At 54.0% G+C, this 20,105-nt stretch overlaps 9 protein-coding genes across 9 annotated transcripts in view; 5 read left to right on the forward strand and 4 right to left on the reverse strand.

Moving 5' to 3' along the window:
• QBC33DRAFT_502464 (sugar transporter) overlaps positions 1 to 2,446 on the reverse strand; it is a gene marked incomplete at both ends in the record, with an annotated part of 4,376 nt that extends 1,930 nt beyond the window's left edge. The window contains 6 exons of the mRNA XM_060425733.1: positions 634 to 770; positions 843 to 1,081; positions 1,330 to 1,591; positions 1,644 to 1,812; positions 1,879 to 2,174; positions 2,269 to 2,446. Of these exons, the coding sequence (XP_060277834.1) occupies positions 634 to 770; positions 843 to 1,081; positions 1,330 to 1,591; positions 1,644 to 1,812; positions 1,879 to 2,174; positions 2,269 to 2,446 (1,281 nt within the window). The remainder of the gene's footprint in view (positions 1 to 633; positions 771 to 842; positions 1,082 to 1,329; positions 1,592 to 1,643; positions 1,813 to 1,878; positions 2,175 to 2,268) is intronic.
• Positions 2,447 to 3,009: 563 nt separating this feature from the next.
• Positions 3,010 to 4,184, forward strand: QBC33DRAFT_605095 (NAD binding domain of 6-phosphogluconate dehydrogenase-domain-containing protein; the record flags this gene model as incomplete). Its single annotated transcript, XM_060432266.1, has 4 exons — positions 3,010 to 3,037; positions 3,098 to 3,471; positions 3,560 to 4,054; positions 4,122 to 4,184. The coding sequence occupies 4 exons, from the start codon at positions 3,010 to 3,012 to the stop codon at positions 4,182 to 4,184; spliced, it is 960 nt and encodes a 319-aa protein (XP_060277835.1).
• A 169-nt stretch (positions 4,185 to 4,353) lies between these two features.
• Positions 4,354 to 6,184, reverse strand: QBC33DRAFT_624179 (uncharacterized protein). The gene is made up of 4 exons (XM_060432934.1): positions 6,050 to 6,184; positions 5,233 to 5,993; positions 4,965 to 5,159; positions 4,354 to 4,874 (listed from the first exon to the last, which is right to left on the reverse strand). The coding sequence occupies exons 1-4, from the start codon at positions 6,162 to 6,164 to the stop codon at positions 4,485 to 4,487; spliced, it is 1,461 nt and encodes a 486-aa protein (XP_060277836.1). The 5' UTR covers positions 6,165 to 6,184; the 3' UTR covers positions 4,354 to 4,484.
• Positions 6,185 to 6,627: 443 nt separating this feature from the next.
• On the forward strand, positions 6,628 to 8,938 carry QBC33DRAFT_463001 (uncharacterized protein; the record flags this gene model as incomplete). Its single annotated transcript, XM_060425104.1, has 3 exons — positions 6,628 to 7,138; positions 7,208 to 7,488; positions 8,495 to 8,938. The coding sequence occupies 3 exons, from the start codon at positions 6,628 to 6,630 to the stop codon at positions 8,936 to 8,938; spliced, it is 1,236 nt and encodes a 411-aa protein (XP_060277837.1).
• A 216-nt stretch (positions 8,939 to 9,154) lies between these two features.
• On the reverse strand, positions 9,155 to 10,562 carry QBC33DRAFT_462988 (uncharacterized protein; the record flags this gene model as incomplete). The annotated part of the gene is made up of 6 exons (XM_060425103.1): positions 9,155 to 9,330; positions 9,410 to 9,808; positions 9,892 to 10,008; positions 10,080 to 10,122; positions 10,202 to 10,310; positions 10,378 to 10,562. 6 exons carry the CDS (start codon positions 10,560 to 10,562, stop codon positions 9,155 to 9,157), a joined length of 1,029 nt encoding a protein of 342 aa, XP_060277838.1.
• A 679-nt stretch (positions 10,563 to 11,241) lies between these two features.
• QBC33DRAFT_574780 (uncharacterized protein) lies at positions 11,242 to 13,745 on the forward strand (the record flags this gene model as incomplete). The annotated part of the gene is made up of 9 exons (XM_060430777.1): positions 11,242 to 11,519; positions 11,632 to 11,674; positions 11,740 to 11,984; positions 12,064 to 12,317; positions 12,397 to 12,533; positions 12,612 to 12,710; positions 12,779 to 12,918; positions 12,987 to 13,096; positions 13,178 to 13,745. The coding sequence occupies 9 exons, from the start codon at positions 11,242 to 11,244 to the stop codon at positions 13,648 to 13,650; spliced, it is 1,779 nt and encodes a 592-aa protein (XP_060277839.1). The 3' UTR covers positions 13,651 to 13,745.
• A 435-nt stretch (positions 13,746 to 14,180) lies between these two features.
• QBC33DRAFT_605121 (Alpha/Beta hydrolase protein) lies at positions 14,181 to 15,445 on the forward strand (the record flags this gene model as incomplete). The annotated part of the gene is made up of 3 exons (XM_060432267.1): positions 14,181 to 14,343; positions 14,454 to 15,189; positions 15,286 to 15,445. The coding sequence occupies 3 exons, from the start codon at positions 14,181 to 14,183 to the stop codon at positions 15,443 to 15,445; spliced, it is 1,059 nt and encodes a 352-aa protein (XP_060277840.1).
• A 305-nt stretch (positions 15,446 to 15,750) lies between these two features.
• On the reverse strand, positions 15,751 to 17,965 carry QBC33DRAFT_574781 (uncharacterized protein; the record flags this gene model as incomplete). The annotated part of the gene is made up of 4 exons (XM_060430778.1): positions 15,751 to 16,695; positions 16,788 to 16,924; positions 17,000 to 17,253; positions 17,322 to 17,965. The coding sequence occupies 4 exons, from the start codon at positions 17,963 to 17,965 to the stop codon at positions 15,751 to 15,753; spliced, it is 1,980 nt and encodes a 659-aa protein (XP_060277841.1).
• Positions 17,966 to 18,737: 772 nt separating this feature from the next.
• Positions 18,738 to 20,064, forward strand: QBC33DRAFT_582249 (uncharacterized protein; the record flags this gene model as incomplete). Its single annotated transcript, XM_060431328.1, has 7 exons — positions 18,738 to 18,831; positions 18,905 to 18,953; positions 19,022 to 19,078; positions 19,157 to 19,296; positions 19,365 to 19,629; positions 19,700 to 19,839; positions 19,913 to 20,064. 7 exons carry the CDS (start codon positions 18,738 to 18,740, stop codon positions 20,062 to 20,064), a joined length of 897 nt encoding a protein of 298 aa, XP_060277842.1.
• Positions 20,065 to 20,105: the final 41 nt, after the last annotated feature.

Genomic DNA, 20,105 nt, shown 5'->3' on the forward strand with positions numbered 1-20,105 from the left:
TTATGAGGTGGTGGTGGGTAACACTGCCGCTTTGTGCTCGGTTTTTTTTTTGCCTATACAGGCTTCCTTATAATTACTCGCCAAAAAACCACGACTCCCCACCCCCCCCCCCCCCCCCCCCCAACAAGGTCGTGGCTACACAATTGGGAACGTTCTACATCAGATATCACTAGTTGGCTTAAATGAACAAGAGGACGGTATCTAAGAAGGCCTTACAGGGTACCTGAAGGCGAAACTTACAGCCAAATGGTTGAACCCGTTTGTTCTCGGCAAGACGAAATACCAATCTAATGTTTCAACGTGTATTGCTTGTGCGCTACATGTATTTACCAGACCAAGGATTGAAGTCTATCACGCCCTAATAGCGCGTACAACCTATCTCTGATGGCCTTCTACTCACCCAGGGACTTTGACGTGCAAGGAAGCTCCTTAACACAGTCTTGCGAACACAACAAAATTATCTGTCCATTCGCCCTTCTCCTTTTAGGCACCAACTGCCTCTTTCCCAGTCTCATGATGTTCGGATTCGTGCTTGTCACTGAGGAAAGTCTCGTCTCCGAAGATGCCGGCAACCTAAAGCTCTGTCAGATGTGAACCTGGCAATAAGCCGTTATGTAGATTGGAAACACATACCTCTTCCAGGGAGAGCTGGTTCGTCTCGGGATAGAACCTGAGAAATGGGTAAAGTCCCGCGGCAGGCACTATGATGAACACCAAGAAATATTTCCATCCAACCGCGCTGAATGCTGTTGGTGCGGTCTGGGTGTAAACTATAACACCGAGTCAGCTTTTGGGGGGGGGGGGGGCAAACTCGAGGGAAATGGGAAGGAGTGGGAACTCACGGATATTGGATAGGAACAGGCCACTGATCGAGAATCCCATCCCATGCGCGCGGACCGCATTAGAGAAAATCTCGGAGCAGTACACGTAGCTGGAGGCGTCGAGACATCCGCCATAAAAGACGGCAAAGAGGAAGAGACACAAGATGGCAAAGCCATTTCCGACTCGGTTGGTAGAGTCTGCAAACTCGGCAACCAGGGCGGTGTAGATGCTGAGATTAATGATGCACCCAACCTTTGCACTGGTGTTAGCGCCGACCGCGTAATCCGAAAGGAGAACACTTACTATCCCAACACTCATGATGCGAATACGTCCAAACCTATCGAGTATTCTAGAGTTGACCCAGTTGAAGAAGGCCGCTACCAGGTTGTAAAGAGATAGGAGAAGAATTGGGTGTGATCCTGTAACGCCAAGGTTGGCATAGAGGACAGTCTAGGAGGAGTAGAAGAAGTTGTCAGCCATCCGCATGCGTTTGGACTTTCTAGAGACTGTCGTCCTGTGGAGTGTGAGCAATTAATTACTTGATAGTTGAAGACGACCAGAACCCCAGTGCTCTGAAGCAGCCACTGCAAGAGGAAGCCATAAATCATGCGCTTCCGCGTGCCAGGATGCATGAGGCATTTAACGAGAGTGTCCAGCTTCTGCTCCTTTTCGAGCTCTACCTGAGCCTGGATTTGTCGGTACTCATCGTGCGCCCCGGTCGCATCGGGATCTTCCGGGGTTCGGTGCAAGTGCTCGAGGACTTCCATGCCTAGGTAACGTCAGTCGTCAGATTCACCAAAGAGATGATCAATCCAACTTACCCTTGGCATCCTGATTATGGCCAATCAGCCAACGAGGGGACTCCGGAAGCCAGAAACTCCCGCAGAGAAGCAACAGCGGAGCGATTATCTGGATCGCAAGAGGCAGACGCCACTGGAGTGAGAGATTGGTTGCGAAATAAGCCCCGTATGATGTCCAACCGCCGCAGCTCTAGAATCGTAAGATTAGCTTGCGCGCTCCTAGTCGAGTACCTAGGGAAGCGATCTCTTTACTTACGTATCCCGCCACAAGGATGAAACCGTGAAGGCCGACTAGACGCCCTCTCTGCGCGGGCGGCGAGGTTTCCGACTGATACAGAGGGACCAGACAAGTCATCAAGCCTACGCCGAACCCGTTGAGCAGTCTGCCGACGAGGAACATGGCCACGTGGACGGAACCACATTGGATGGCTGCTGATACGACACATATGGCGGAGACGACCTGCAGGGTACGACGACGACCGATGGAGTCGGCCAGCCAAGCCAAAGTCCAACAGCCGCAGGCACCACCCGCGAGAAAGATGCCATTGATGGCTTGTGAAAGCACGGAAGGGTCAGTATTTATTATAGGGGAAGTTCAAATGTGGCAATCAGTATGAATCTGGGTGAAGAAGGTGCCAAGACTAACCGCCAAAGATAGAGTTTCCAGTGCTCGTCGTGGTATCAATACCGAAGTACTTGAAGAATGATGGGAGACCAACGACGCCGGCAGTGACGGAAGAATTGTAGCCGTACGTGAAGGAGCCCAGCGTTACAAAGGACGCAATCAGGAAGTTATAACGATTTGCCTTTACTTTGAGAGCCATGGTCGTGACGCTTGGGAGACTCTCTTGTCTCTGGACGGACCATCGATGACCTCTGGGCGACTGCCTTCTGCTTTATTTCTAAGGACGGGGGTTACAGGGGCTAGACTTCTAAACGTGGAGTTCGTGGAGAAGCTGGGGTAAGGAAATGCGGAGAAGAAGTCTCCGGTGTTACCCCACAGCTTCCCCAGAGTTGAAGCCGAGAGCGAACCAAGCTGGAGTTTACCGATGTGTAGGTCAATCGGACCAATGGCCACACAGCCGGGTTTCTATAGTTACAAAGAAAGTCTCGCTCCCTCCCTCCCCCTAACCTCCCCCCTCCCCGCGAGGGATTGCCGAAAAATTGAAGCTAGAATAATACACTGACCCGGTGCAATCTCGGGCTTGCGGAGGCTTTAAAACGTCCAGTGCAAAAGTTGAGCCTGGAACAATAATTCGAGGAACAGCTAGCTAATTAATAATAATTACCCGCCATCTCCACATCCCAGTCTGAGCCAGACGACTGCGTTGGGTTTAGGCCATGAACCCTCTCGCCACTGTACGCTAAAGCATCGTGTCACCGAACAATGGAGGAGCACAATATCACTTTTATCGGTGAGCGCTACCCGTGGCGCGGTTGTTTCCACGCGGACTATGAATCTGACAAACTAGCAGGCCTTGGAGCCATGGGTTATGGCATGGCGGGCAATGTGCGCCAGAAGATGCCTCCATCCGGCACATTGTTCATCCACGATGTCGTCCGTGACGCCTGCGACAGATTCGTGGAGGAGTTCAAGCAGTTTGGCCGCATTCAGATTGTCGAAACGCCCAAGGAGGGGGCAGACCATAGCAGCACTCTCGTCACAATGGTGCCGCGAGGAGCCAATGTGCGAGAGGTGTACCTTGAGGCCACCGGTGCTGTGATAAACGCTATCAAAGCAGACCGACTGATCCTGGAATGCAGCACTATTGACGTCCAGACCACGAGGGAAACGGGGCAGCAGATTAGGCAAGCGGGCATTGGCAACTATTTCGATGCACCTGTCTCGGTAAGTCACACATTATTCTCTGCTTTCTAGTGGGCTGGGCTGGCAAGACCGTTGACCGTTTCGAAATAATAATTGACACGTCGCTCAGGGCGGTGCTATCGGCGCAAAGAACGGAACGCTGTCTTTCCTGATCGGACATTCCAAAGATGATGCAGCCATGGCGGAGCGCATCGATTCAGTTGTGAAGATGATGGCCAATCCAGAGAAGATCGTCTTCTGCGGAGACTTGGGCAACGGCCTGGCGGCCAAGATCTGCAACAACTATCTCTCTTTCTGCAACATGCTCTCGATAGCAGAGGCCATGTCGATTGGGATCCGCCTGGGGGTCGACAAGCACACTCTTTTTAACTGCATCAAGAACTCTGGAGGCAATTCCGCCACCTTCCACAACTTCCAGCCATGTCCGGGTGTCATCCCCCACCTGCCCAGCAGTAACGGCTTCAAGGCTGGATTCCGGCCGCTGATGATGGTCAAGGACTTGAGCTTGGCGGTAGAGGCCGGTGAACAGACGGGCATCGATGCAACCATGGCGCAGACGGCGCTGGGGACATTCAAGAAGGCGATGGAGGATCCTCGTTGCAAGGTGAGTCTAGGTCGATGATTCTTTTGGCTCCCTCCCGTTACACGGGGCTAACCAACACATCTAAAAGGATCGAGATGCGACATCTGTATGGTTGATGATTAACGGCATTGACTCGGTCGACTCAGTGTGAACGTAATTACTCCAAGTACTAGAGCTCACTCCTTTCAAAGGTGGCACCCAAGCCTTGCTCGAGAATGGCTGTTCAGTAAAAGGATTTTAAACACCCATCGTGTAATTAACGCTAGATGTAGAAACGGTGATGGAGCAGCCCGTGAAGAAGAAGTTATCTTAAGGGATCGGACGGTCCGAGTTCAGTCAAGTAGGGTTCCGAAGCAGAAGACCAGAGGACATAATTATGCTATTTACATCCTGATTATGACAAGACGTATCAGATGTCATCGAGGAGGAGGCTTCTCCCAGACCAACCCGACTATTCCGGCAAGAAGAATCGATCTGCGCTCATGACAGTTTCAGCCAGCTTGACCGTGTACACCTTGTCCACAGCCAGGAGCACCAGAGTATCACCTGCGAGGGCGAAGTTGGCCATCTCCACTTCAGGGTTCCTGCTGCCCAGTATGACCTCCTTATTGAACAGCCCAATTACCTTCCCAACTGAGTTTCGCACCACAATACCCTCGTATTCGGCCGTCCATACACGGCCCTGGTCATCGACCTTCATACCGTCCGACACTCCCTCGCGGGTGATGCCGAAGAGGACCCTGTTCGAGACTAGGCCGTCCTCGGGCGAGATGTCATACCGGTAGATGGCTGGGGAGCCTGTCACATTCCACTTTGACCCTCCACCGACTGCAGCAGTGGCCTGAGAGAGGGAGCGCAGCAAAACATTAGAATGGTTCGGTTCGTTCACAGTGATTGAGGAGGAATGAAGATCTTTGGAAGGGGACCATACCGTTGTATCGGTCACAAACAAATGCCGGAAGCCCTTGTCGACGGCGACGCCGTTGGGAGTCATGACATCCCCGCGGGGGATGACGGGCTGCAGTGTTTTGGTCTCTGGGGTGAACATCCAGAAGGCATTTGGCAGCACTGCCGCGGGACGGCCCACATCCAGGTCGAAGGCAGAGAGATCGAGCGTCGAGAAATACTAGGAGATCGCGTATTTGGTCAGGACATCTGCAAAGAACTTATTCGGGTTCAAATAATGCGTGCGTGCTCACAATGTGTCTCTGAACGCCCTGGCTAGTGTTAGCATACGTGACGACCACGTCGTCGACAGGAGGCAACTCCAACCCAAAGTACGAGTTGACAAGCGGAGTCACAACAAACGTATCCGGGTCAACAGCGACCAGACTACTAGGTTCACGCTCATCTCCCACCAAAGCCAAGTAGACGGTGCCGTTGAAATAGTATCCGCCAGCGGGGTTGGCCAGCGGGATATGGGTGCCGTAGCCGCCGGTAGCCTTGAGCTCAGGCTTGATGACGGTGTTGTTGTTCAGGAAGAGTATGTATAGCGCCGTGGGTCCGCCATATAGGGTCGAGACGAACCACACCTGGTCGTGGTCCGGCACCCATACTCCAGCCTCGCCGGCCCACGTGAATGGGAAGGGAGCCTCGGGCACGGCCGCCACGAGAGAGGCGGCGCCGAGTAGGTCGTCAAACTCCTTGCTGTAAGACACGAAAGGCGATGTCTGAGCGTTGGCGAGGCCATAGGCCACCGTCTTGTTCTGCACGGTTGTGCCGCCGACGAAGTCCTGCGTCAGGTTGCCCTCAAAGGGTAGGGGGAGCAGGTAGGCGTACTCTCCTTCAACGTGGGCGATTTTGCAGTTTGGGTTGGCAGTGGATGGCTGCGCGTTTAGCAGCAACGAGGCCGCCGAAACGACCTTCAGGATTTTTTGCGGGTACATCGTGAAGGAAGAGAGGACGGATCTGAGCGAGGCGCCGGATGTAGCTACCAGCTGGGTGAATCGCTCCGGATTCGCTGTCTTGAGTCGTTAGAGAGAACTAGTATCGAGCTCTAGAGTTACCATGACTTACGCCAAGCAGCCTCTAACAGTTGTTTATACATATCGCAACAGACAGGGATTGGAATCATGCATCTGGGGGGGAAACCTGGGGTTTCCTGGGGCTCCGGAGCTTCCCCCGCAGGCATGACAACTATGACGCTCCGACAACTGGAGAAAGAAGAAAATGAGGGAAAATTACGTCGGCGGATTAGGATTGGCGGCGTTCCCACCCAAGCGGTCTTATTAATCGCTCCGGGCTTTAACCTATTTTGCTACGGCTCCGGCATTCGGCCCTGCGAGCGGCTACTACTCGTTGTTTGCCGACACACTTAGAAGGCCGGCCAGGGAAGGCATCAAAGGCTAGTGCAACAAGTGGATCAACGTGGAGAAACTCGCAACAAAGCACATTTACTTCCGAAGAGAGTCGTGTAGGGAATCGTGGGCGAAAGAAAAGATAAAGGATGGGACGATGTCTATTTGTTGCGGTCCTCGGCGTAGGTTGTTGAAGTGAGACAGACGAGTTTGTATAACCGTTAATTATCATTCATTCGCAGCCCTTGCAAATTTACCGAGCTGAAACCCGTTTACACATCGACCATCGCAATAATCATGGGTCGTCTGGATGGCAAGGTCGCCATCGTCACTGGCGCCGGGTCTGGGTTTGGGGAGGCCATCGCCCATGGCTTCGTGTCCGAGGGCGCGCACGTGCTCGTCGCCGACATTGCGGTTTCCAATGGGGAGCGAGTGGTCGACGAGATCGGCAAGAGGCAGTACGCCGGTGGGGGTTCAGCCGTCTTCATCGAGGTCAACGTGGCGCAGCGCGGCGACTGGGAGAAAGCGCTCGAATTGGCCAAGGCCAAGTTCGGCAAGCTCGACATCGTCGTCAACAACGCCGGTACGACCTACCGGAAGAAGCCCAGCGTGGAGGTCACGGATGCCGAGTTCGACAAGATCATCGCCGTCAACGTCAAGAGTATCTACTTGAGCGTGTCGGTCGTCATGCCTTACTTTGTTGAGCGCAAGTCCGGTGTCTACCTCAATACGTCGTCTGTCGCCGGCACCCGTGTGAGGCCGGGTCAGGTGTTCTACGGCGGTACTAAGGGTTTCCTGAACACGGTATGTCTACCGCAACCAAACCCCTCCTTGCGAGCATATTTGCTTGTGTATGTGTGTGTATGTGTTGTGTGAGCTCACTCATCGATTCAGGTCACTCAGGGTCTGGCGGCCGAATATGGGCCGGAAGGAGTCCGTGTCAATTCCATATGTCCCCTGCGAGGAGCGACCGGGCTCCTGGAAATGTTCAGTGGTGTTCCTGATACGCCCGAAGAGAGAGCCAAGTTCGCGCTCAGCGTGCCCCTGAGGAGGATGTCGGAGCCCAATGATATTGCCAAGGCCGCGATCTACTTGGCCAGCGATGAGGCTGCATTTGTAAGCGGAGTCAACCTGCCCGTGGATGGAGGACGTTTAGCTGTATAGTTAGTGGATAGCTTTGCCCACACGGGATAGCTGGCGGACCGTGGTTCACTTGATACAGAGACAACCATGTCCGGACCAATAATAGACCAAACTCCACGAGGCTGTTTCCCCACTTGAAGTCCTCAGTTTGTTCGGCATGGTCGACATAGGTGGGACTTTGTTGCCGGATGGCTTAGAACAGTGGATATTATTACCTCCAATTAGGGCGTCCATTCCCCTACATCCTAGCCAGTCTCAGGTATATTTATGGCTGTTCTTGGAGCCAATTATTGCCTGGAGGACATCTTCCAAGATCAGCAAGCATCTAGCCCAATATGCCATCATCTCCGTCCATGGTTGCCCCACGTCAGTTCATGTCCGCGGGCCTGCGGTGCATCCAATCAAGGAACGTCCTTGCACCCAAACCATTCCCGAATACGCGACGCTTCCAGACGACGGCCGCGACCAACAGTTCCCTCGCAGACGGTGATCTCGTGCCGTTAAAGGAACGGTTCGACCTGACCGGGAAGAACTACATCGTCACTGGCGGCGGCAGAGGCATAGGATATGCTGCGGTGCGAGGAATTGCAGAGATGGGGGGCAACGTCTCCATCCTCGATGCGGCGCCCGCACCTGTCAGGGACTTTGACAGTCTCGGCCGTGAGTTTGGGGTCAAGACAAAGTACATCCGAACCGATGTCGCCAGCGAAGAGAGTCTGACTACGGCTTTCTCTGAGACGTTGGCGGATTTCGGGACTCTGGACGGCTGGTGAGCACTTACCAAGCAGACACATGACATGCTTCGTTCAGGAACCAATCTGGATGATGCTGACCTCTCACAGCGTTACTGCAGCTGGAATCTGTCCCGACGGTCCATTTCAGACGCACACCTGGGACGAAGTCAGGAAGTGCTTCGACGTCAACGTAAGTGGTCACAGTCCTGGTCGGGGTCAGACATCACCGTGCATGGGAGAAACAAGCTCGATCTAACTGGAATCTAACGGGGGATGGGACTAAACAGATCACTGGCACCTTCTTTTCCGCCCAGCTGGCCACCAAGCAGATGCTAGCCCAAGGTACAGGCGGAAGCATTGTGCTAATCGCCTCCATCTCCGGATCCTGCGCCACGCCAGGCATCCGGCTGTCAGCCTACAACGCCTCCAAGGGCGCCGTCAAGATGCTCAACACGGCCCTGAGCGTCGAGCTGGCCCCATTCAACATCCGGGTCAACGCCATCTCGCCGGGTTTCATCGACACCGAGTTGCTGACGCCGCTGAAGGAGAAGGAGCCGAGACGGATCGAGCTCATGAACCGGGAGCCGCCGTTGAGGCGCATCGGTAACCGAAACGACCTCACGCCGGCCATTGTCTATCTCCTCAGTGACGCGTCGCCGTATACGACGGGGGCTGAGATTACTATCGACGGAGGTGTGGCCTCTGGGCGTATCGAGTCTCCTTTTATTTAGCTTAGCCTACTGCATGTACGTACATGACTAACACAGCGCCCGATCGGGACTCACTCGCGGCATTACCCCATTCTGTATTGTTGTAGGGTGACATGATGATGCAATAACACTCTATCAAAACACAAAGTGGCACGCATTACTTAAGATTCCAGTACCTTCTCTACATTGAACTCTCCTTGTACTGTTCCTAGAGTAACCTTATGGCGTCCTGAGCCCTCAGAAGAGCGCCATTGCATTGGGTGGAGAGCCGCACGCCCCAGCGAAGTTCAAGGGCATTGAGGTCAGCATAAACGTGAACCGGCCCGTCTTCTGGCAGTGCTCCGACAGGGCTTTGAAGTCCCAGAGCTCTCCGATATGCAGACCTAGCAAGGAGAGAAAATTTGGGTGGAGGACTGTTGTTTTATTGGAGTTAGCTCCGCGCCCCCTTTTTGCAGCTAATTAGATTGCGAGCATAAGGGAGGCCCGGCCTACCGTAATCTGCAGTTGTGCCACTGGCAGGCACACCGTCCTTGGTCGGCCTCATGACCTCGAAGCCGGGGTTGTCGGCGGCCACGGCGCTGAAGTGCTGGTTCCAAAACCACCTGACGGCTTCCATGCTGTCCTCGATCCCCGCGCTGTCGGGTGAGCTCGCCTTCTCTTCCTGTTCTTCGGGGTCTGCGATCGCCTCGATGGCTTCAGTGAATCCGGTGCGTACTAGGAACATGTCTCCTCGCTGGAACACGACGCGTTGATCTCGAGCAATCTCCTCTATGGCCGCTATGGTGATCTTGTGAGCCGAGAAGGGAGAGTATCGGGTACCCTTTCTCTCTGCCCAGGCCTTGTAGTCGATCAACACTCCCCTCGTTGCGAGACCACCACGAGCATGCCAGTCTGGGAAGTGTCTTGTCAGTAAAGCCTACCAGGTGTGCAATATTACACAGTTGAGACTGAAATTTCATGACGAGGTCACGTACGATTCAGAGTAGGCAGGACAGCACTATGATCCTCCTCGCCGTGATCTTGGACCAGGTCCTGGATCGACGGGTTCGAGTCGTTGTAGCCTCGCTTAATATCCTGATCATAGAAATGACCTGTACGCTTGAATTTTAGTGATTGATAGCGCTTGAGACGCCGTTCTCTCTCTCTCTCTTATCCGACTTACATAACGCATCCCATTGACTGCTACACTGAGTGTTGAACTCAACCTTCAAGAACACGCATGCCTCACGTCAGCCGCCGACCGATAGAATGTACAGGGGACTTGCTATCGAATCACTTCCCTACCTCATCATCAAATCCATGTATCTGTAATGGAGAGTTGACGAAGGAGATCACTTTATGGACCAACCCTTTTCGTCCGAAGCCCGGCTGTTTGCTCACACGAAGTGGCCAGCTATTGAGTTCTAGTTAGACAACATTCGACGAAGCCTCGCACAAATACGGTGCTGGTTTTCTCTCACTTAAGGGATATAGTTACACCGTCCTTCACCTCGGCAGCAGCTGTAGCAACCACGTGGGGTGTGACCTTGTTCAGACAGCCATAGACGTCCTTCTTGCCGTCCTTGTCAAAGAGGCCCCAGGCACAACGCTTCTGTCGACCGTTGAAGTTGATCACGGGGAGATCATCGTATGATGGGAGCTCCATCGTGGCACAATGGGTCAACTAACAAGCTTGGAAACCATGAAAATTTGGATGAACTGCTCGCTAAAAGAAGTCCTCACGTTCCCCTCAAGGGGTAAATTAATGAACAGAATCATGGTCCAGGCATGCACCTTTGTCCTGTGAGCCTGGCCAAAAGGGCGACTAGCCCGGTAGCCTAAGGACGTCTAGTCTACGCTAACAACGTCGCCGGGTCTCAAGTGGGCGACTGTCGGCTATGAGGAGGATATGCATCGTACAAATCGGCTTTCTCCAATTACTCCGCACCACAGACACAAACCTCACGGGTTCCCCGCACCCCGCACACAATATCGGCTTCCTTTACCCGACCGGTTACGAAGTGGAGAACCTGAAGTACCCGCGCCAACTCTCCGCTCCTCTACCCGGTAGTCAACCACAATAGCCGAACGAAAGAGAAGGTGAAGCCGAAGCACGACGGGCCTTGGCCGTCTACCCCAACTAACCACCCCACGCCGGCCATGATACCCCGACCTAGCGGAGCCCCGGGGGGCAACACGGGCGACCATTTATGAAGGCTTCACCGAGGAGTTACTAGGCGTTCTGGGAAAGGTCGTTAGTTCTTCTTGATCGAGGGATTGATTTTTCTGTGTGTCAGTTATCCATCTGTTTTCCCATTTTGGACGTTGCTTTTTTTTTTTGCATGATGGGCAACTTGGCGCCAGATACCGAATTCCTATCGCGGAGTGCGGCGGCCGACTTCGAGGCTCTGCCGGCTCGCTATGGCTGGCCCACCCAGAACGAGCGAGGCTACAGAATCAAGGAGCAGCTGTGCGGCAAAGAGCGGCCCCTGAGAGTGATCGCGCTCGGCGCGGGTTGTGCGGGCATCTGCCTCGCCAAGTTTCTGCCCGAGCAGCTGCGCAACGTCACTCTAACCATCTATGACAAGAACCCCGAGTATGGTGGGACATGGTATGAGAACAGGTTAGTCTCGAGCCCCTATTTGCTTCATCTGGCCAAGGGAGGAAGAAGCACCTCGCCGCCAGCGGCTTCAAAGTCGCAAGAAAGAACCGATTGCTAAGCAAGCTGAATGCAGATATCCAGGATGTGCATGTGACATTCCGTCCCACATTTATCAGGTAAGTCCTCATCTATTCCATGTTGAGATGCAACAGGCAGTTTGGATTAAAGTGTTTGTCTTCAGTTCTCTTGGGCCAAGAACCCGCGCTGGTCTCAGTTCTACTCGGACGGCAAAGAGATCCTCCAGTACTTCAAGGATGTGGTTGATCGGTTTAATCTGGCCAAGTACATCCACCTTAACCACATGATCACGGGTGCCTACTGGGACTCGGAACGGGGGCGCTGGGACATCCACGTAAAAGATGTCTTGAGCGGGTCCTCCTTTGTCGACAGCTGCGACGTCTTCATCAATTGCAGTGGCATTTTGAAGTGAGTAGTCGCCTGTCAAAAGAAAAGAAAAAGAGTTGTAGAAACCACTCCCCGGAACTAACGTCTGAACCTCTTACAGCGCCTGGGACTGGCCCAAGATCGAGGGACTCGACAGCTTCAAGGGAACACTTTGCCATACTGCCAATTACGACGAGAGTACCGAGCTCGAAGGCAAGAAGGTGGCCGTCATTGGCCTTGGCAGCAGTGGCGTCCAGGTGATCCCGAATATTCTCCCCAAAGTCCAGCATCTGTACTGCTGGGTCCGATCACCCACCTGGATCACGGCTGGGTTCGCTCAGAAATATGCCGGTCCTAATGGAGCAAACTTCAAATGTAGGTGTCTTATCAAGACTCTTTCCACTCCAGTTTTTTATTTTCCCTGCGTCGCTAACCGGTCGTATCCACCATTCAGATACGGAGGAGCAGAAGAAACGCTTTGCTGAGCATTCTGACGAGTACCTGGACTACTGCAAGAAGCTCGAGAGCGAGGTCAGCGAGATGTTCAAGAACATCCAGGTTGGGACTGCCGAAGCCGAGCAGGCGAAAGCGGTAAGTAATCAGTGTGAAACGCTAATTAGCCCTGGTGAGATCCCCCATATGACCAACGAAGACTGACTTTCGTTCAAGTTCTCTATGGAGGAGATGAGGAAAAAACTTGGCCACAGGACAGATATCATGGAGAAGATTATCCCCACAAACTTCAACGTCGGATGTCGGCGTCCTACGGTATGCTTTCTTGGCCAACCTGGCCATCTGAATTTACTGGGTTGGTAGTTACTAACAGTCTCTCTCAGCCTGGTAGCGGCTTCCTTGAGGCGTTGACCTCGGAGAAGGTCACTACCTTTTTGGATACGCTTCAGAAAGTCACACCCAATGGGTTCTTGGATCGCCAAGGCAAGGAGCACGAAGCAGACGTGATTATCTGCGCTACTGGGTAGGAAACAAACACTACTCCTGCGGTCAGGAGAATGAATCGACGTGCTGATGAAGCCAATTTGTCAGATTCGACACCTCATGGGTGCCTCGTTTCCCCATTGTGGCCCACGGCGTCAACGTGCAGGACATGCAGGCTAAGCGTCCAACCTCTTACCTGTCGATGGCAGTCCCCAACAGTAAGTTTCCCGCACTCCCCTAAACTTATTTTCAACTGCCGCGCCTTTCGCCCCAGGCTAATCCCAAATTCTCTTCTCTAGTCCCCAACTACTTCACCATCGGCGGCCCCTACTTCTCCTTCGGTCACGGCTCCTACACCACCATGGTCGAGCTCTTCCTCCACAACATCCTAGCCGTCGTGCGCAAGATCCAGAAGGAGAACATCAAGGCCGTCTCGCCGCGCCAGGACGCCACCGACGCCTTCGTCGAGCACGCCGACCTGTGGCTCAAGCGCACCGCCTGGGCGGGCCCTTGTCCGTCCTGGTTCAAGAACGGCAAGGCTGACGGCGTCTTGACCATCTTCCCTGGGTCGCGCCTGGTTCTGGCTGACCTAGTCTCGGCCCCCCGCTTTGAGGACTATGATATTGAGTATTGGAGCTCCAATAAGTTTGCCTTCCTGGGAAATGGCTTCTCGACGATCGAGTATGACGGCAGTGATATGGCCTGGTACCTCGGCACGGCACATGGTTTGCTTCCGTCGGGCCAGCCGGCTTCTACTCTGCCAGCGCCGTAGATTACAGTGTATATTATAGGTTACCTTGCGACGTCATTAGCGAGTACTGAGAAATGTCTGTGTAGCATAGGCAATCTTGGTCGGTTAGAAGGCAGCTCCTTCATGGTGTCTTACGACTCCTTAATTGAGCTATGTGTGAACCCTGCTTCCACTGTTGAATTCTGACTGAGCCTCTTTGGGCCCAGCCCTGTGTCCTGCGTCCGAATTAACACCGGTATTCTTACACCTTACACCGAGTTTCTGATCGTTAGCATATAGCTTGATGTGGTCGGCTTTGTCTGCCCCTGACTCGGCATATTCTGCCACCATTGTTGACGTGGGCTACGCACTAGGCTAGACTCTCCGATGGGGAGGACAAGTTGCCCTTCACCCGCCGGTACCGGAATCAGCACCAGCACCAGCATTCAACTACCCTAGCTCCCACAATCTACTTGTCACTTAAGAAGCACATCCTCACTAAGCCACCTCCCTCCCTACCTTAACTACTACGTCCCAACCCAAACACAGGCCACCCACCGCCCAACGGACCAATGTCGGACTTTTCCCAGTACCAGGGTCCCTCCTCGGAATGGGAGACTTTTGTCCAGAAGAACCCGCTACCAGTTGGGAATCTGAGTTTGTCACCCCAGGCCATCCGACAAGCAACAAACACACTTCGTGTTCGCATCTCGGAAGCCGAACTTGAAGCAGATGGTAAGCCTGCGTTCCTTTCCTCTGCTCCAACGTCAGTTCATAATATCAGTTCCCCCCCTTGAGGGAATTGTATAATTAATATATATTTAACACGATGGCGGCCATAACAGATCTGCGCAGCAAAACCACATGGAGTGACTACTGCATATTGACCCGTGACAAACAAAACATCATTGTCCGCGTCTACCGTCCGAGGCATGCCCCAGCCACGGCACTCCTACCGGTGTACCTCTACTTCCACGGCGGCGGCCACCTTCTCGGCACCATCGAGACGGAGGACGCGGCCTGCTCGCGTGTTTCTTCCCAAGCCGGCATCGTCGTCGCCAACGTCGGCTACCGGCACACGCCCGAGTTCAAGCACCCGACCCAGGTCAACGACGCATGGGACTCGTTCGAATGGCTAGCGAGCAACGCCGCAACCATCGGCGCCGACCCGACCCGCGTCATCGTAGGCGGCATCTCCGCCGGCGCAGGTCTAGCAGCCGCCGTCATCGCCCGCCAGCACGGCGGCCTGGAGGCCTCGTTGTCCAGGGCAGATGGGCTGGAGATATGCGGCCAACTCCTGTGCATCCCGTGGCTTGTACATCCGGACAACCACCCGCTTGCGGGAGCGCCCACTTCGTCTTTCTGGCAGAATGTTGACGCTGCCGTGCTTCCGATGGCTCTGCTCCGGCTCTTCACGGACCTACTTGGCGCGGAGCGGGATCCCGCGGACCCGGTCCTCAATGTGGCGTTGATCGACGACGCCGGGGTCGTTGGCATGCCGAAGACGAGCTTTTTGGTTGCTGGGCAGGACTTGCTCAGGGATGAAGGCTTGTTCTACGCCGAAAAGTTGAAGAAAAACGGGTGGGTATTTGGCGTTCAATTTCCCCTTCAAGTGCCCCATAAAGAAAGAGTGGAAGAAACAAGTCTTGATTTCGAGACTGATTGGCTTGTTCACAGAGTTCCGACTAAGGTGCACGTTTTTCCTGGCTTGCCACACGGCTTCCGGCGATTTACCGACCTGCCATCGAGCAGGCGCTGGGATGATCTATTAGTCGAGAGTTGCAAATGGTTTCTGTCTGCTGATAACACTTCGTCATTCACTGTCATGGAAACGTAGAAGGTTCGATAGATCACAACGAATAGCTTAATTAGAGGAAGCGACCATGGTGCTAATCCTGCCCTTCTTGGCCTTGCTGGCTAGCCAAGGATGGTGGCTCCCTTGTAATTAGAACCAGACCAATTTGACTCAAATAGAATCTAGGGAGTGCATCAAGATGATGCTTCGTGTCCATACAGGAGGAGATTGCTGGTCGTACGGGAGAGGGACAAGAGATGAGAAACGCGTGTCAAAAGTTACAAGCGAAAAGAAGAGCCCTGTTCACAATGTAGAGCTAGTTCAGATATTAAAATGCAGCCTCTATATTAATGCCCAGCATCCGGAGCAGTGCCAAGAACCTCCAACGGCGCCTCCGTGCTCTTCCGCCCCAAGATCTTGGTGCCCGGCAGCGCGCCGGCAGAGACATCGCGGAATTCGTCCGGGTCCTGGTCGAAGGGCACGCCCCTCTTCCACTGCTCCTTGTCGGAGAAGACATCGAGGTACCAAGTCAGATCCCTAGTGCCGGTGAACTCAAAGTCGACAAAGCCGGTGCCGAGGAAGCCCCAGCGATTGCCGCTCCAGTACTCGACCTCGTAGTCCTCAAAGTTGGGGTGGTGCAGCGCCTCGAAGAAGGACAGTCGCGAGCCCGGCCACATGACGATCGGGCCATCCGTGGTGCCCTGCTTGAACCACGACGCGCAGGGGTCTGCCCAGCAGGTGCGCGGCATGAAGGTCTGCGTGTGCTCCACAAAGTCGGCCACGGCCTGGGGCTTGGGGCTCAGCCGGCGGATGTGCTGCGTGCGCATGCGCCGGACCATCTCCATCAGGTGGTTGGTGAGCATGGAGATGATGGGCAGGATCGACCCCTGCGCTACCGGCGTGAAGGGACCCGAGTAGGTGAAGTAGTTGGGGAACCCGTCCACACCGATGCCGAGGTAGCTGGCCGGGAAGTCGGCCCACTTCTCGGCCAGCGTGATCGTGGGGTCCAGCCCCGTGATGGGGAAGCGCGGGCGGTACGACGTGTCGAAGCCTGTCGCGCAGATGATGACGTCCACCTCGTGCTCCTGGCCCGTGGCAGAGTCGACGACCCCGCGCTCGGTGATGGTCTGGATGTTGCTCGTGAAGACGGTCGTCTTCTCGCCCACAAGGGCATCTAGATAGCCATTGCCCGGCGTCGGGCGACGGCAGGCAACGTTGAAGTTGTCGGGGATCATGGCGTCGCGAATCTCTGGCTTGTTGGCCAGTTTCGTCGACATCTCCTTGTATGCGTACTGTTCACGTGGGTTTTTTTTTTTTTGGTTAGCTCTTGGGACAAACCATAAAAACAAAGGCTCAGGAGCTTCTGCAAACCCGGAATGCTTACCGCGTTCGCCTCATCCGACTCCTTGGTGTTCCGAAGGACGAGCCTGAATCTCTTATTCAGCTCATTCTCAATCATCTTCTTGTAGCGGTGGTAACTCTCCCGGTCGACGTCGAAGGCGACCTTTTGTTCCTCAGTATCTGATGTTCCGTCAGTACCTATAAAAGGAGGCTCTTCCCTCGCGTTCTTGTTTGCATGTGAAGTGCGGAACCCACAGTCAAAGTTACGGCCGTCCTTTCCAGCGAACTGCTGACCAAACGCCGCGGTAATCCAAGTTGGTTCCCGGACCCAAGTGTACAGCTTCCCAACCTCGGAATAGATATCTGCACAGACCTGGACGCCTGAGCTGCCGGAGCCGATGACGGCAACCCGCTTGCCCGTCAGGTCGTACCCCTCTTGGTAGTTTGCAGTGTGGAATAAGGCACCCTTGAAGGTTTTGAGGCCAGGAATTTCCGGCCACTTCCATGCACTGTGGTTTTTGCAATTAGCAAAACCGTCCGCGCGGAGGGGGGAACTGCCATTGGGAGACTTAATTACTTCAAGAAGCCCGCACCATTCACAAGCAGGTCGCACTCTTCCTCCCACTCCTTTGCCCCGGTGCTGTTGGACGATTGTGTGAGCTTGACAACCCATACGCTCTTCTGCTCGTCCCATCTGGCAGCAACAACGGTGGTGTTTAGGGTGATGTACTTCATCATCCCCTCCTCGTCAACGATGTCCTTCATGTATTGCCAAATTTCTTGGCTCGTAGAGTAGAAGCTCGTCCAGCGAGGGTACGCTTTCCATGGGAATGTGTATCCCACGCTGGGCACGTCGCAGGCGCAACCCGGATACCGGTTCTCGTACCATGTTCCACCGATCTCGGGGTTCTTGTCGTAGCAGGCAATCTCAACGCCCAGCCCGGCGAGCTCCTTGGGTGCATAATGAAGCAAGTCGATACCAGCGGCGCCGGCCCCGATCATGAGGATCTTGAAGCGCGGTCTCGCCGGCGGCGGCTCGTTGATCATGTGGTGGGAGACTACATAGCCCGTCTTGCCCGGCTTGTCCCATTCTGGATGCTGCACTGGTCTGTGGGTGGAGGAAGGATGTGGTCCTTTGCTGTTGCTGCCAATGGTGATGTCTCCAGGCAGGCCATAGGCCTCGAACACGGGGTTGTTGGCAGTCGAGCTATGCCCATTCATGTTCTTGGCGTTTTGTGATGCAGTACTTGGCTCAGTGCTAGCTGAGGCAAGCACAGGTTCTGGAAACAGGGGCAGGGGCGACATTCTGGCAAGCGCTGATACTCGGGGAGAAACGTAAATGTAAACACATAGAGCCGATGAGACGCTCTTCAGAGGCTGCCGTTATGTTCTTGTATGTATCCAAGCCGCGCGGGCTTTTGCCCTCAACGAAGAGACCCTAAGACGCCAGTGGAGCAGTGTGCATCATCATATTCCCGACGGGCGATGCTGGTCCCGCCTCGTTTGCCCCGCGATTCCGGCCGGCCGACACGGCTCTGTCAAGTCGAAGCCGAGCCATCGATCGAAGGACGGCATTCTCCCAACCTCCACCGTGAGGCTATGTCAATCGGAGGCTAGGTTGTGCGGCAAACATACGAGAAGAGGTTTACCGAAGATGCCGGGTTAAAGTGGAAAGATGGGCGGCTCAAAATCTGTTTGCCGAAGACTAGTCTCTAGTTTATGAAAGCAAGCAATTGTGTCGGCTTATTATACGGCGAGAGACGCCGATTTGGTGACTAATGGGAACTCCCCGGGGAATATCTCTCCAGCTTCTTCATTCCTGTTTGCCGAGGAGTAATGCTCTCGTTGAGTGGCGGGGTGGTTCATCGTCTGCACACGCAAATGCTAGTTACATATATGAGCTTTCATAGCGCGATTAATTAAGGAACCCAGGCGAAGCTATACTATCTCGTTTGGTCCGGATACCGATTTGCCTTCTCTCAAATTCGTCACCATGCCTCCGTCACACTATGAGAACCGTGTTGTGGACTGCCAAGCTAATGTAGACTTTGGTAAAGTCGCTGGCAAGACAGTTGTCCTCACTGGAGGTAAGCACATCAGCATCTCGTCCTCTATGGGCATATTAATGATCATGCAATTAATCCATCTCGTGCTCGACAGGTAGCAGTGGCTTGGGTCTAGCTTACATACAGGCTCTTGTTAAGGCCGGGTACAAACCCCTGACAAACATGAGTGGCGGTGCGCACGTCTCGAGTCTCGACTAACCGGAGCCCCAAGTGCGTTCGTTGTAAATGGCGATATCCAGCCTCCACGAGAACACCTTTCCACAGATCGGTAATTAGATCCATATCAAAGTCTCGGGAGACAGATAAGAGAAGAATCGCAAACCTGCTAAGCAAGAGAGTAAATTAGGGCCGTATTCGTAAAGTGCGACGTGACCAACTGGGAGGAGCAGGTCAACGTCTTCAAGGTTGCAAGGGAGAAGGCGCCCAACGGAAGAATCGACGTCGTTATTGCCAATGCAGGCATATACGGCCCCGATGCACTCGATGGTTTGTGTTGCCCCAACTCCCTAATCGGACACATGTCTAGACAAGTGGCGTCTGACGAGACTCTTCAGGTCTTGATGACCCTGAGCCAAAGAAGCCCGCCACAAAGCTCCTTGACGTGAACCTCATTGGAGTGATCTACACCTCCAAGCTGGCTGGATGGTACTTCCACCATCAAGACGAGGGTGACTGCTGCCTCATCTTGATCTCCAGCATCATGGGCTATATCGATACTCAGGGCTCATCCGTGTATTCGGCCGCCAAGCATGGCGTCAGGGGGCTCATGGCCTGTCTCCGGCGCAAAGGCCTCGTGCGAGTCAACAGTGTTGCTCCATGGTGAGTTTTGGTGCCTTTCCTTTCTCTCCTTGTCTCTCTGTGCACTCTTAAGATATTGACCTAGCCAAAGGTTTATCGCGACTCCGATCCTACCAGAGAGCTTCATCAAGTCAACCGGGGGTCAATTCGAGGCCATGGGTGTTGACTTTGCCACTGAAGACGACGCCGTGACGGCTGTTGTCCGGCTCATGACCGACACGTCAATCAATGGTTAGTAACATAACAAAAACGTTTGTTGGCCTGGTTTCAAACCTTCACTTGACTAAACAACACCCTATTGCAGGAAGGAATTTAGGCATTGTCCCTCGACAACTGTCACTATCTGGTTACCTGGACCTCGAGCGCGACGATTTCGACGAGGGGACCCCTTTGAACAAACTTCAGACTGTGGCAAGTTCCTTGGTTTACGGAGAATTTGGTGCCTCATCTACATGATATTATGAGGAACAGATATCAAGGATTTTGGGTGGCATCGT

Source organism: Phialemonium atrogriseum (assembly GCF_030411735.1).
Source record: "Phialemonium atrogriseum strain 8032-3 unplaced genomic scaffold QBC33scaffold_63, whole genome shotgun sequence".
Taxonomy (NCBI): Eukaryota; Fungi; Ascomycota; class Sordariomycetes; order Cephalothecales; family Cephalothecaceae; genus Phialemonium; species Phialemonium atrogriseum.

Excerpts from the sequence above, each read along its gene's own strand:
- QBC33DRAFT_624179 (XM_060432934.1), bottom strand. The coding sequence starts at position 6,164 with ATGCCTGCGGGGGAAGCTCCGGAGCCCCAGGAAACCCCAGGTTTCCCC. Across the intron at positions 5,994-6,049 it reads ACTGTTAGAGGCTGCTTGGC|CGAATCCGGAGCGATTCACC; the intron begins GTAAGTCATGGT and ends GACTCAAGACAG. Across the intron at positions 5,160-5,232 it reads AGGGCGTTCAGAGACACATT|TATTTCTCGACGCTCGATCT; the intron begins GTGAGCACGCAC and ends GCGATCTCCTAG.